General features: G+C 43.0%; 1 protein-coding gene across 5 annotated transcripts in view; it reads right to left on the reverse strand.

The window, feature by feature from the left end:
• LOC124044103 (hydroxyacid oxidase 2-like) overlaps window positions 1-14,027 on the reverse strand; it is a 15,075-nt gene extending 1,048 nt beyond the window's left edge. Inside the window, exons 1-8 of one of the 5 annotated variants that reach the window (XM_046363555.1) lie at window positions 13,905-14,027; window positions 12,770-12,830; window positions 2,091-2,243; window positions 1,801-1,951; window positions 1,398-1,688; window positions 794-1,012; window positions 409-567; window positions 252-321 (exon numbers count right to left, since the gene is read on the reverse strand). In XM_046363555.1, the coding sequence (XP_046219511.1) occupies window positions 252-321; window positions 409-567; window positions 794-1,012; window positions 1,398-1,688; window positions 1,801-1,951; window positions 2,091-2,243; window positions 12,770-12,789 (1,063 nt within the window). In that variant the 5' untranslated portion in view covers window positions 12,790-12,830; window positions 13,905-14,027. Of the gene's footprint in view, window positions 1-251; window positions 322-408; window positions 568-793; window positions 1,013-1,397; window positions 1,689-1,800; window positions 1,952-2,090; window positions 2,262-2,477; window positions 2,689-12,753; window positions 12,831-13,904 lie in introns of those variants that run through there. The other 4 variants (XM_046363554.1, XM_046363553.1, XM_046363556.1 and 1 more) reach the window with 4 other exon arrangements.
• Window positions 14,028-15,843: the final 1,816 nt, after the last annotated feature.

Here is a 15,843-nt window from a genome sequence, read left to right on the forward strand (position 1 = left end):
AGAATCTTAATTTGTTGCTAAGAATTTTCTTGCACAGCAGGAAATGCAAATGTGTAGTTTATTTGAAGTTTAAAAAGTCTAAAGATTGTCATTTCCACTTCGAAAATGTATCAACCCTTACAACAACGTCCATTAATTATAATCCACATAATTCACATTTCCTATTGCTGTAGAATTATTTTCCTGTTGTAGCAAACTGGCTCAAATTAATATCCTTCATTTATATGTAAGACGTTTTGTTCCTCACTCACCAGACAGAGCCATTGACAGACGGAACTCATCGTTGAGGATCTGTAGTACCTCCCTCACCCCATCCTCGCCCTGAGTAAACAAACACAGGCAGCAAGACAGTCGTTACTCTCAGTATCTTAACTTAATAGGTCGATAACACACAACGTTAATAGTTACTTTATAGGCAAGGCCCCACACGGCTGGCCTCCCGATGAACACACACTTGGCTCCCAGAGCTACGGCCTTCAGCACGTCACTACCGGTGCGAATTCCCCCATCCAGATACACCTCGATACGCCCTTGAACCGTATCCACGATCTCAGATAGGGCATCTATCTGTGTGGTAGATAGAGAGAGCAGAGGGAGGTAGAGAAGAAAAGCCTACTTAGCCATGACATAAAGGACAGTCAATTTAAGGACTCCTACTGTACAGTAGGAGTCCTCAAATGAACTGCCCTTTAATATCACCATTTCATTAACTAAATATTGTTTGGCTTGCTGATTGTAGAGTGAAATAGAAGGGACATGAGGACGAGGTGGTGTAATTTGTCCCCGTTCTTACTGTGGCGGGCCCCCCGTCCAGCTGGCGTCCTCCGTGGTTGGACACGATGATGCCCTGGACGCCGTGCTCCACGGCCAGCTCAGCATCCTCCTTGGTCAGGATGCCCTTGATGATGATGGGAAGGCGGGTGAGAGACTGCAGCCAGTATACGTCCTTCCAGCTGATGGAGGGGTCCAGGGTGTTGGAAGGGATACCATACTCTTCAGAACTCGCAGCCTCCTACAGACATAAAATGCAGTACAAACATACAGTACAGTAACATATACACACAGAAGGAAGCCTCAGGGGAAATGCATTCATTGGATTTATTAAATCATTCAAAAGCAGCTGTGTCTACTATGTGCACTATGGGCTAGTTTCCTGGACACAGATTAAGCCTAGTCCTGGACACAGATTAAGCCTAGTCCTGGACACAGATTAAGCCTAGTCCTGGACTACAAAGGACTAAATGTTCAATAGAGATTCTTCATTGAAAGTGCTTCTTAGTCCAAAATTATGTTTAATCTTTGTCCGAGAAATGGTCCCAATATGATTTTACGGTTAAATCATTACTGTTAAAAATGTTTAATCTAGAAAAGAAAGCAAAAAAATCTGTTTATTTTACCATTACCTGGATGACCCCGTCAAAGTTTTTGACCTTGAGGTGCGGCGGGAGCTTGAACTGGTTGCGTATATCATTGCGCCGCTTCCCAGTGTAGGGCACGTCGACGGTGAGGACCAAGGCTTTGTAGCCCAGGGCCTCCACACGGTGAACGATCGACTCAGACAGCTTCCTGTCCCGGTACACATAGAGCTGGAACCAGCGGTAGCCGTTAGGTGCTGCAGCCACGATCTCCTCCACAGAGCAGGTGGAGTAGGTACTGGTGATGTAACAGGTGTTCACTGCCTCCGTACCTGAGGAAAGAGCGAGCTTTTGAGTTTATCACCCCTAGGATACACTGTGACAATAAAGCTATTGCTCTGCAGAGCTCAACCTCTACAGCTGTTAAACCCCTCCTAGTCCTCACCCTGGCAGTGGCCATCTCTCCCTCATGCCAGGCCAGGCAGTGGAAGGCAGTGGGGGCGATGCCCACTGGGAAGCTGATCTCCGTGCCCTGCACCGTGGTCCTGGTGTCACTCACCGACACATCTCGTAGAATCCGTGGTCGCAGACGGATCCTGGGACAGAGACAAATGTATTATTTTGAGTCACATTGTTACCAGATCTTCCTAGCACTCCAGTTTGACGTGTGGTGTTGAGTGGTTGTGACATTGAATTGTATGTCTTGTAGTTTACAGAACAGGGAGAAGCACCTACCGTTTGTAGGCCAGCAGATTGTCGTCCCTGGTGCAGCACTCGTCTGCTCCGGCTGCGTAGTAGTCCCAGGTTGCCTTGGAGAGGTGCTCTTTGGCATACTCCTCAAAATCTGTGAGACATACCATAGCCATCTCAGCACAGCGGATCCCCTCTCTGTGGGATATATGATCACTGTCAGGGACAGCAGATGTAAAGCAATGTCAATTACACTATCAGGTAAGCCTGTCTTAAAAGCAGAACTGGAGAAATAGTTATGGCATTGATTGAGATTTAACACAGTAAAATCACTGTACATTGTTGTGCAATTGAAACATATCGTAGCTGCAAACAGCTTCTGGTGCATATTTCACAAGAATACAGTGTGGAAATTTGTGGTGTCACCAGAACCTGGCTTTCAGAGCTTTCGACCCAAATGATTTTGGCTCAACAGCGAGTCATTTGCGCTGCTGGGATGGTGAATTAAACTAAGCTACACAGCATTACACACTGCTGTAAGGGATTTCCTCTTCCGAAGAGGAGAGGCGAAAAGGGTCGGAGGACCAATATGCGGCGTGGTAAGTGTCCATGGTTCTTTTAATACGAAAATGTACACATGAACAACTGAATACAAAAACGTGGCATGAACGAAACCCAAAACAGTACCGTGTGGTGAAAACACAGACACAGAAACAAACACACAGTGAAACCCAGGCTACCTAAGTATGATTCTCAATCAGAGACAACTAATGACACCTGCCTCTGATTGAGAACCATACTAGGCCGAAACATAGAAATACACAAATCATAGAAAAACAAACATAGACTGCCCACCCCAACTCACGCCCTGACCATACTAAATAATGACAAAACAAAGAAAATAAAGGTCAGAACGTGACAACTGCATTGGAAATACAGCTGGGCTTGGATCTGTACGCACAGAGATGACCTCAAATAACCTAAAGTTAATTAAGGACACAATACAAAACTAGCCAACTTGTCAACTCCCATGTTTATTGTAAATATTCCTAGTGGACTAGTACAATACTAAGCAATTGTCACAACAGAGAAAGAAATCTACACAATCAAAATACCAGAAAACATAACAGTGCAGTCATATTCATCTTTTTCCATTTCTAAAAAATAATTACAGCAGCCTATGAATCTCATTGTCTTCATTTGAGTAGTTGAACTATTATAGACCCCCCCCCCAGAGGAAGTTGACGCCACTACTTCTTCTTCTTCTATGATATCATGGTGGTCCGCAAACAAACGTTTAAGGTGCATGCCGCCACCTACTTTGCTGGAGTGTGCAATCAATCATGGTTTGCTTAATTCTGTACTACTAAGAAAATAACATTAAATGACCAAATAAATCCCTACTAACTTCTACCATTTCAACAGTAACATATGCTACCCCATAACTATTTTGTCATATCCACTATAACCTTCAACCTGGCATTTGTGCTTTCCACAAACCGAGTCGTGTTGATAACCTTACCAATGAAAACTATGTTCACTATCAAAGTGTCAAAGTGACACAGCCCATTCATTCCACCAATCTGTTTGACAGACTCTGCATATGATACATCATGAATGATTATATATCTCTCAGCCTCTCTCTGCACCTGGCATCCACCAAATGCGGCACTATGTCCCCCCCCCCCCCCCCACAATTACAACACTTGGCCTTCATATTGCTTCCACATTCACCGTAATCATGTTCCTCTCCACACGTGGCACATCTCTTCTTTCCTTTACACTGAACTGCTACATGACCCATTCTTTGGCATTTAAACACTGCCATGGGGATGGGAGAAATTCTCTGACATTGAAACTATCTGTACTTTTCCAGGTAAAACCTTTTCAAACCTCAGCAGCACTGGTAAGCTTTCAGTTCGTTGAACCTCTTTTCTACAGATCAACCTTTTGGCCTCTATCACTCTTCCTCCCTTCACATGTTCTTTAATATCATCTCTGGACATAGATATTGGGAGCCCAGTGATGACTCTCCTCAACCTAGAGTAAGCACAAGGGACATGGCTTTTAATCTTCTTCCAAATAAGCTTTTCCATTTGCAGAATCTTCCCTTGCCGAGCCTGGCTACCACAAAATATTAACAATGTACCTTTTCCAATGAACCGGGCTAGTTTGACTTCACCTATCTCTTTCTCTACGGCATTGGATAGGATAGGGTGTACGCCAGTATTTCAATGTAATGTCCTGTCCTAGAGAGGAAATGTATGTTTAGGTTTCATCTCCGAAGAATGACGAAGGCTACTTATACATATTCACAAATTAGGTGTTTGAATTTTCATGTGGATTTGATAAACATCAACAAATAGGGAACTGACAGCTGTCAGTGTAGCTAGCTAGCATACTAACCGAATATAGCTGATTATACATAGAATTGGTTATATCGTTATTTCCCATAGGGCCGCGCACAATTGACCCGGCGCCGTCCGGGTTTGGCTGGGGTAGGCCGTTATTGTAAATAAGAATGACATGCCTAGTTAAATAAAGGTTCAATAAAAACATTAATACAAAATACATGTCTTACTTCCCATTCTCTTTGCTGATGATACCAATTTGATTTTATCACACAAGAATTTTGATTCACTAATTAATGAAACCAACTCAGGCATGACCAAATTTCTGAATGGTTTCAGATAAACAAATGATCTTGAAATGTTTAAAAAGAAATCTAACTTTATTGTATTCACTAGTAAGAACAAGAAATATTGTAAAAAAAGAAAAAGCCAGAATCCCAATTGGTGGGACTGATATGGATCAAGTCACATCCACTAGATTACTCATAGTTCTTACTGATGAACAGTTGTCCTGGAAAGATAATTTTCAGTTGGTCTGCAGCAAAGTGATGAAATCTGTTTGGTGTCATCAGGAAGATTAGTGGTTTGGTTCATCAGTCTTGCTTCCTTACTCTTTACTATAGCTTAATTTACCCATATCTCATTTACTGTTATATTGTCTGGGCCAGTAAATATTTTACATTTACATTTAAGTCATTTAGCAGACGCTCTTATCCAGAGCGATTTCTCCTACATACAATAATTACTCATCATACAAAATACATTTGCAAGACCGTCCACCTCCTCTAATTACCTGGCTCTATCTGCACCTTTGTTTAAGAAACTTGAAATATTGTCTATATACGACATCAATGTACGCCAATTGTGCATTTTCATCTACAAATACTCATGCCTCAAAAACAGTTCACCTAAACCCTTCCATGGATTCTTCCAGGTTAATTTTGAAATCCATCTATATAACTCAAGACGCTGCGATAACCTTCACCTTCCCCTCTGTCGCACCTCACGTAGTCAATTCTCTATCAGATACAGTGGTACCATACTCTGGAATTCTTATCTTCACATTGCCAAAATTCCCTCAATAACGAAGACTGGGGGTCAGCCTGATGAACCAAACTACTCAGTAATCTCCTCCATATAGCCCAACTCTCACACACTCACACACATTTCAAAAAAACATATGCTGTTTATTCTTTTTTTGTGATTGCTGATTGGTTTATTTGTACATTTATGATTGGTGGGTTTTGTTACCTGTTTTATCTTTGTACTTATGTATTGTATATTGTTTTGTGGTTTTTATATAATCCTTTGGGCTTCCAAACCCACCTGCACACTGTTTTTTATTTATTTGTTTTAAACCACTGGTCTATCTTTGTCTTTGCCATCTATTGCTATTTTAAGTTTTGGCATCCTCCATAAATTGCATCCGTGAATCTGTGATTGAAAGAATAAGATGAAACTCTGGTCATATTGATAACTATTGAAAGATATGTGTTTTTCTACATTGTAAAGGACATGGTGCAACCTTTGGTAGGTAGTCTGCAGTAAAGCATGTTATACTTTAGTAGACACTTTTATCCAGAGCAACTTATAATAGTGAGTGCATACATCTTTGTACTGGTCCCTGTGGGAATTGAACCCACACCCCTGGCGTTGCAAGCACCATGCTCTACTAACTGTGCAACACGGAACCAAGCAAGCCCATGCTCATGGTTCTTACAGGGGAAGTTAAATTATAGACTACAATGACTTTGCTCATGATCATGCATGCCGCAAATGACATGTTCAGTAATTACAGTGCTTTCAGAAAGTATTCACACCCCTTGACTTTTTCTACACAACAGCCTGAATTTAAAATAGATTAAATTTAGATTTTTTTGGTCACTGGCTTACACGCAATATCCCACATTGTCAAAGTGGAATTATGTTTTTCAAAAAGTTTACAAATCAATAAAAAATGAAAAGCTGAAATGTATTGAGTCAGTAAGTATTCAAACCTATTGTTATGGGAAATCTAATTAAGTTCAGGAGTAAAAATGTGCTTAACAAGTCACATAATAAGTTGCATGGACTCACTCAGTGTGCAGTAATAGTGTTTAACATGATTTTTGAATGACTACCTCATCTCTGTATCCCACACATACAAGTATATGTAAGGTCCCTCAGTCAAGCAGTGAATTTCAAACACATATTCATCCACAACGACCAGAGGGGTTTTCCAATGCCTCGCAAAGAAGGGCATGTATTGGTAGATGGGTAAAAAAAGCAGACATTGAAAATTCCTTTGAGCATGGTGAAGTTATTCATTACACTTTGGATGGAATATCAATAGATGCAGTCGCTACAAAGATACAGGCGTCCTTCCTAACTCAGTTGCTGGAGAGGAAGAAAACCGATCAGCGATTTTACCATGAGGCCAATGTAGACTTTAAAACAGTTACAGAGTTTAGTGGCTGTGATAGGAGAAAACTGAGGATGGATCAACAACATTTGAGTTACTCTACAATACTAATCTAATTGACAGAGTGAAAAGAAGGAAGCCTGTACATAGTACAAATATTCCCAAACATGCATCCTGTTTGCAACAAGGCACTAAAGTAATGCTACAAAAAATGTGGCAAAGCAATTCATTTTTGTCCTGAATACAAAGTGTTATGTTTGGGGAACACTCCATATTTTCAAGCATAATGGTGGCTTCATCATGTTATGGGTATGCTTGTAATTGTTAAGGACTGGGGAGTTTTTCAGGATAAAAAAGAAACAGAAGGTAGCTAAGCACAGACAAAAATCCTAGAGGAAAACCTGATTCAGTCTGCTTTCCACCAGAGACTGGCAGGTTAATTCACCTTTCAGCAGGACAATACCCTAAAACACTTGGCAAAATCTACATTGCAGTTGCATACCAAGAAGACAGTGAATGTTCCTGAGTGGCCGAGTTACAGTTTTGACTTAAATCTGATTGAAAATCTATGGCAAAACTTGAAAATGGTTGTCTAGCCATGATCAACAACCAATTTAAAGAATTCTGAAAATAATAATGGCCAAATATTGTACAATCCAGGTGTGCAAAGCTCTTAGACTTACCCAGAAAGGCTCACAGCTGTAATCGGTGATTCTAACATATTTTGACTCAGGAGTGTGAATACTTATGGAAATTAGATATTTCTGTATTCTATTTTAAATACATTTGCAAAAATGTCTAACAACATGTTTTCACTTTGTCATTATGGGCTATTGTGTGTTTTTTTTAAATCAATTTTTAATTCAGGTGGTAACACAACCAATAGAATAAATCAAGGGGTATGACTACTTTCTGAAGGCACTATATACTGTAAGTGTCACGCTCTGACCATAGTTCTGTTATTTTATTCTTTGTTTTAGTATGGTCAGGGCGTGAGTTGGGGTGGGCAGTCTGTTTGTTTTTCTATGTTGGTTTTATGTTCGGCCTAGTATGGTTCTCAATCAGAGGCAGGTGTCGTTAGTTGTCTCTGATTGAGAATCATACATAGGTAGCCTGGGTTTTACTTTTGGTTTGTGGGTGTTTGTTTTCCGTGTGAGTGTTTGGTCCACACGGTACTGTTTCGGTTTTGTATATTTCACGTTTATTGTTTTGTATTTCAGTGTTCAGTTCGTTTCATTAAAGATTACATCATGAACACTTACCACGCTGCGCTTTGGTCTGATCCTTACTCCTTCTCAGAGGAAGAGGAGGAAATCCGTTACAGAAACACCCACCACAAGAGGACCAAGCAGCATGGTAACGGGCAGCAGCAGCGGCCGAAAACACAAGACTCCTGGATTTGGGAGGAGATTTTGGACGGCAAGGGACCCTGGGCACAAGCAGGGGAATATCGCCGCCCTAAAGCAGAGCTGGAGGCAGAGAAAGCGGAGAGGCGCCGGTATGAGGAGGCCGCACGGCAGCGTGGCTGGAAGCCCGAGAGGCAGCCCCAAAAATGTCTTGGGGGGAGGCACACAGGGAGTGTGGCGAAGCCAGGTAGGAGACCTGCGCCAACTTCCCGTGCTTACCGGAGAGTGAGAGGGACCGGGCAGGCACCATGTTATGCGGTGGAGCGCATGGTGTCCCCGGTGCGTGTGCATAGCCAGGTGCGGTACATTCCAGCTCCTCGTATCGGCCGGGCTAGAGTGGGCATCGAGCCAGGTGCCATGAAGCCGGCTCTACGCATCTGGTCTCCAGTGCGTCTCCTCGGGCTGGCGTACATGGCACCAGCCTTACGCATGGTGTCCCCGGTTCGCCAGCACAGCCCAGTGCGGGCTATTCCACCTCGCCACACTGGCCTGGCTACGGGGAGCATTCAACCAGGTAAGGTTGGGCAGGCTCGGTGCTCAAGAGCTCCAGTGCGCCTGCATGGTCCGGTCTATCCGGTGCCACCTCTACGCACCAGCCCTCCGGTGGCAGCCCCCCACACCAGGCTGTCTTTCCGTCTTCTCCCTACAGGTGCTCCCGCCTGTCCGGCGCTGCCGGAGTCTCCAGCCTGACCGGTGCTGCCGGAGTTTGCTGCCGGAGTCTCCCGCCTGTACGGCGCCGCCAGCGTCTCCCTTCTGTCCTGAGCCGCCAGAGTCTCCCGTCTGTCCTGAGCCGCCAGCCAGCCAGGAGCCGCCAGCCAGGAGCCACCAGCCAGCCAGGAGCCGCCAGGAGCCGCCAGCCAGCCAGGAGCCGCCAGCCAGCCAGGAGCCGCCAGAGCCATCAGTCAGCCAGGCGATGCCGGAATCGCCCTTCACTCCGGAGCTGCCGGAGTCTCCCGCCTGTCTGGCACTGCCGGAGTCTACCGTCCATTCGGGACTCGTGGCGAGGGTCCCCAGGCCGAGGTCGGCGCCGAGGGTCGCTGCTCAGAAGAGGCCACAGGGGCGGTTGAGGAGGCGGACAAAAAACTATGGTGAAGTGGGGTCCACGTCCCGCGCCAGAGCCGCCACCGCGGACAGACGCCCACCCAGACCCTCCCCTATAGGTTCAGGGGGGGGGGGGGGGGGGGGGGTACTGTCACGTTCTGTTATTTTATTCTTTGTTTTAGTATGGTCAGGGCGTGAGTTGGGGTGGGCAGTCTATGTTTGTTTTTCTATGTTGGTTTTATGTTTGGCCCAGTATGGTTCTCAATCAGAGGCAGGTGTCGATAGTTGTCTCTGATTGAGAATCATACTTAGGTAGCCTGGGTTTCACTTTTGGTTTGTGGGTTTTTGTTTTCCGTGTGAGTGTTTGGGCCACACGGTACTGTTTCGGTTTTGTATATTCCACGTTTATTGTTTTTGTATTTCAGTGTTCAGTTCGTTTCATTAAAGATTATATCATGAACACTTACCACGCTGCGCTTTGGCACGATCCTTACTCCTCCTCTGACGAAGAGGAGGAAATCCGTTACAGTAAGTTCCTGGAATTTTCTTTCAAGGGTGCCATTTCACCCTTTACCCACTTGTCATTTCTAGCTGTTACACCAATCAAAGCAGGGGAGTGAATAGTGAAGCAAAACTTTAGTCAAAACCTTTCATCTTGGGGTGACGGCGGGATCATTACACCCAATTATACCATTTATAAAATGTTCATATATATATATATATTTACACTGAACAAAAATATGAATGCAACATTTAAAGTGTTGGTCCCGTGTTTCATGAGCTGAAATAAAAGATCCACGAAATGTTCCATACACAAGCTTTTTCTCAAAAATGTTGTGCACAAATTTGTTTACATCCCTGTTAGTGAGCATTTCTCCTTTGCCAAGATAATCCATCCACCTGACAGGTGTGGCATATCAAGAAACAGCATGATCATTACCTTGTGCTGGGGACAGTGTAAGGCCACACTGAAATGTTCAGTTTTGTCACACAACACAGATGCCTCAAGTTTTGAGGGTGTGTGCAATTGGCATGCTGACTGCAGGAATGTCCCCCAGAGCTGTTGCCAGATAATTGAATGTTAGTTTCCCTAACATAAGCGGCCTCCATCGTCGTTTGAGAGAATTTGACCGTATGTACAACCGGCCTCACACCCACAGACCACTTGTATGGCATTATGTGGGCGAGTGGTTTGCTGATGTCAACGTTGCGAACAGAGTGCCCCATGGTGGCGGTGGATTTATAGTATGGGCAGGCATAAGCTACAGACAACAAACAAGATTGCATTTTATTGATAGCAATTTGAATGCACAGAGATACCGTGACGAGATCCTGAGGCCCATTGTCATTCCATTCATTCACCGCCATCACCTCATGTTTCAGCATGATAATGCACAGTCCCATGTCGCAAGGATCTGTACACAATTCCTGGAAGCTGAAAATGTCCCAGTTCTTCCATGGCCTGCTTACAAATGTCACCCACTGAGCATGTTTGGGATGTTCTGGATCAGACTATTCTCAATTTAATCTTGTCTTTACTAATATGTAAAATGAGTTTTGATTTAGAATGGCCCCTTATCAAATGGTCAGGTACAGGGGCAGAGGAAGAATCCATGTCATCTGTATGCACTGGAATAGAGAATGAAGGCAGCACGCTTTTCTACCGTTTGGTTTTCAATGATGCCTGGTAGGCTACTTCGGTTTTATAGCAGATCATGTGCTTAATATGAGCAAGCTGACAAATAAATATGAGAACTTATTTAAATCCAAGCATCAACTACTGTGTGAGGAGCATGCTCTGCGCGACAGGTTATATTCCTCCCAAACTGTATACCATGGCCTCTCCAACCCTGTTCCTGCATCTACCCAGTGCTTAATTTGGGAAACCAAGTCAAATCTGTTTTGTTGTGTTGGTAATTTCAACCTGCTGTTGGACTTCTTTCTTCAAATTGGTCATCACAGTGGGGTGAGTTTTAAAAGTGTGATACTGTTTTGAAGACAAGTGATTGATGTGACTTTTGCTAGCATTTGCATTGACATCAGAGTGGTTAGATGGACAATAGAGTGCTGAGTACCAGGCCATCAGGACCTGATGGTAGTTAGCAGGTTGGGTACGTACTACCAATACATGTCCAGATTCCAAGCAGGAGATTACTGTGACTCAATGGTCACATGGAATTTTACTGCGGTCTCATGACTGTGGTGTTGACTCATAACTGTGGTGTTGACTCATGACTGTGGTGTTGACTCATGACTGTGGTGATGACTCATGCCTGTGGTGATGACTCATGACTGTGGTGTTGCGGTAATACTGTGACTAGAACAGCCCTAGTGCAAAAACACAAGTTTGCACCCACTATTTTAATTTGCTCCATGGCTCAGGCGGCCAAGTGGACACAAGTGGCTGTTTAACTCATCTCAGTCATGAAGAGGAAGAACTTTGCAGCTGTTTCTGACTAATAAACAACGCCATGCTGGTGGATGGTAACATTCAAATGAAACTAAATGTAGGCTGAAAATAATTTGGATGTAATAGCATAAGAAAAAACACTGCAATCACATGGATCTGCAGGAAGTAGGCAGGTCAGATTTGTCACATAAAGTGAAAAAATATCATACTTTGTCTAAAGCGATGACTGATTGATTTAAATCGTTGTGCAACAGCATGGGTAAGTTCTGGCCATCCTCTTTCAGTGAGAAAAAGTGGATTTAGACAGGTCTGGACATTTAACAGGCAGTATACATTTTTTTAAAATAAATGTATTCATCTAGTCATTGTCATTTCATGAAATGTCAGTTTGTGAAAAAAAGCAAAAAAACTCACATCAATAGAGGTGCTCATGTGAGCAAAACAGCTGAAATGCAACACACACAGCAACGTGTCAAATGACATTATGAAGGGTCTACTAATATCATTCTGATACAACTAATCACTCTAGTCCTCAGTGACATAGACACATACAAATCCATTCGGAAATGTCTGGTTAACAGAGCAATGCACTCATGAGTTAGATCTATTCCAATTGTGTGATTGTGCGCTTTTGTGTGAGTTAAATAAAACTATCATAGAGATTAACACTGGCAGTGAGTGTGACCCCGCTGTGACCTTTGGAGTTATTGTGCTTACAGAGGCTGGAATTGTGCTGATGGCACAGCAAGCCAAAGAGAAGGGAGGGTAGTTGCACATTACATACTACAGCACAGATGGGGACATACATACTAGGCCTACACATAAAACACACAGAATGTGTGTCACAGCATGGTCAGTAACACACAGCACTACAGTACATGTATAGCAGGGTGGTCAGTGACCTAGACCTAGAGTACATTGCACACAATAACTTGAACGACTACTGTAGTCTACATACCAAATTATCACAGGGTTGTTAGTGACTCCTCAACTGACAGGTTTATCTTTGAGTTTGCCTGACAGAGATTTTTATTGCGCAATTTTATCTGAGTTTACTGTATGTGACTGTATCTGACAGTCGCTAAGTTCACCTGCTGACCTGAGTAGCCACTCACCGATTACAGCTGGTGCTCATTGTCTCTGAATGAACTTCAAAACTCCTGGCAGAGTCATAACCTGGAAGAAAATTAAGATACAAATGATTTGTCCCCAGATTGAAAAGCAAAAAATATATAGTCAACCTCCAATAAAACAACGTCAAAAAACACAAATCATAAAAAGTCAATGATGCTTTTTGTTGTGCGGTGTGTATAACTGTTGACCGTACATCTCCCATGCTGTGATTGACAACAATGTGATCTATGAACACCTGAGGGCAGTGCAATACAGAATAAAGGGATGATAAACAGAGCTGCTCAATCTCTACCTGTATAATATGCCAGGCTATCACACATTCAACACGGGAACATGACAGGTCAAATCCCTACTGTTCAGCCATTCAAATGAACATAGCTGTTGACATAGAGTATTATCTCAAGTGGCCTACTGTAAAATGATTTATGTTGAATTTTGAGGCCTTCATTAAAAACCCTTAGATGAGGTGACATCAAAAAACGTTACATTAGTTGTTTAAACAATGATCATACTATTTCCCATCAATTATGTCTTCTGTTGAATTTGCAAGATAGACTTGCAGGTAAGGTTCAGATCCGATCAGTTCTAAAGTAATGATTCTCCACAAATATCAGTCAAGTTCGATGAACATGATGTTAAGTGAATGTTAACCTGTGTCCTATAGATTGTGAATGATAAATGACCTCCCTCTCTACACCTGTCATTTAGGTGCTTTCAATGGGTGTTCAAAGCACATTGTTATGGTACATTTCTAGAAGAGCAGCTGTGTGTATTATAATAAACGTCTATGGAAGATAGCATACATATAACAGAAAATAAAATGACCTTTTGAAAAAAAAATCCAGGTTTGGTTTACTGTAGATCACATCACATGTAAATAATTATGACTTCAGATGTTTTGATATTTATCAAAGAAAGCAGCTACATATCAGTTTCCAAAGATACAGGAAGTGATGGGTGTTACTGAGCAATGCACATCTTGTACTTTTTGTTTACAGGGTCTTCTTCTCTCTCCCTCTCCCTCTCTCTATTATGTTAATAGATGTAGTCCTACAGTAGATGATGTAAAAAGGCCCTGGGGGAAACCACACAGGAGAAATATGTGAGGTGTCTTACCTTGTCCTTTAACTTGTCCTAGTTTGCTCTCCAAGCCTGTCACCTTTCATATGACACAAGTGTGCAGGGCAGGACAGTGTCAGGGGCAGGGCAACTCTAGCTCCACTCCCCCCACTCATTCACACACACTGGCTCAATACTAACCTCCCCTGTCAGCAGTATGGGGCCCCTGTTCTCTCTTTGTACATGCCTGATAAAGGGGGGCAGATAGGATAGCATAGCAACCCTTCTCTTCAATTGTATTGATGGGTGTATGGATGGATGGGTGGGTGACTGAATGAGTGAGTGAGAGTGAGTGGGTGAGTGAGTGGCTGACAGTCATATTACTTACGAGATAGTGTGCGTGTACATTCATGAGTATCCTGTCCTCCTGGTTACAGTTGAATGACTACTGCTTTTTGGATTCTTGATTCATTATTGTCTTAATCTTTTCATGTGCACAGTACCCTGTTGACTGTAAATCATTACTGTCAAAGTCCTCTGCAAAGGTCCTACAAAGGAGGCTGTATACCCACACTACACATCTTTTCACTACATAGAAAGGAGGATGGAGTAGAGAGAAAGAGAGCGAGAGAGAAACAGAGTGATTGACACAGAGAGAGAGAGTGAGAAAATAAGAGTGAATTCAATAAATGTCACAGCGTCTGAACTTGCCACGAACGTAACAAAATTCCCTGAAATGTTGTTCAAGCATTCTAAAACAGCAGTGGGAGTAGTGGTGCTAAATTAGATTTTGTCTCTATTTCATTACTACCTTGGAATTCGGTTCATTCTTAGTCAATTTTACCGCTGCAGTAACAGAGCCAGCTCTCTTAAAACAGCTCTTTGCTGAGTGTTTTATTTTGATTAAATTTGAAGACTGTGAAGGTGTAGGCCAGGGGCTGGGGGTTGAGACTGGGGTTGGGACTTTAAAAAATATGGCCAAGTCTCACACGTTGGCGTCCCCTCTGAGGGCCATGGGGAGGTGGCACTGTTACCTGCTCTAAGTGAAGTGTAAATTGTGTTATTCCACAGCTGGCTCTGATGCCTATCTCGCTCCCAACTCCTCAGACGCTTTAGGAGAGAAGGGGAGAAAACCTCTTCCACATGTTGTCTCTCCCTCAGGCTTTTGCTCGGCTAGCCCAGAACATGTTTGTTGAATTGTTAAGGTGTTCTCCTGCCCTGGGAAGCATCCTCAACTCTTTCTATACCTCTGTCTAAGTTGCCCTCTTTTTCTCAGTTTGAGAAAAAAATTAATGACTTTGTAGACTTTGTAGGTTTGTAGTCTCAGGTGTTTGGGTCTCATTGTTTCATTCCACCTTGCATCGAGGCCATAAGGCTGGCTGTTGATTACAGTTCTTAGATCAGGGAAAAGCAGTATGTGACCAGGGACTAGGGGTCAAATGTGTGGCAGATTTCCCACCCAACAGATTGCGTTGTGAACTGGACATGCAGTTGACTAAATAGCGAGAGTAAAAATCGGGAACGAAAGACGGTCAGATTTTAGGCCAATAAAAGTTCTTAAACGTTTTACTCCGATAAAAAAGAAAAGAAATTGGAGACCTGTTCTAAGAATGCAGCAATCAAAATAAACACATTATACAGAAATCCACAATGCAGTGACAGCAGGTGTAAGCCCCATCTGTTACACAGGCACAGATATACAGTAGTTGTTTCTCTGCTTCTCTACTGTACAGTGAACAGTAGAGTGAAAAAGCCCTAAAGTGAACACATGAGTTGTTGTAAATGTCATGTACTGGATGAATGATGGATGTCTCCAGTGTTTAATGCCTGGGAGAGACAGGGAGCATAACTCACAGTTTAACTGACAATGAGCCGTCGTGATTCATCTATACTCTGTATTCTCACTCCTCTCATCTACAGTATCTGTATGGGAGACTTTCCAGCCAGCACATTTGGTTCCTTGGAAGCTGTAGGAATGTAGGTTTTTGGTTTCCAA

This window comes from Oncorhynchus gorbuscha, linkage group LG09, assembly GCF_021184085.1.
Source record: "Oncorhynchus gorbuscha isolate QuinsamMale2020 ecotype Even-year linkage group LG09, OgorEven_v1.0, whole genome shotgun sequence".
Taxonomy (NCBI): Eukaryota; Metazoa; Chordata; class Actinopteri; order Salmoniformes; family Salmonidae; genus Oncorhynchus; species Oncorhynchus gorbuscha.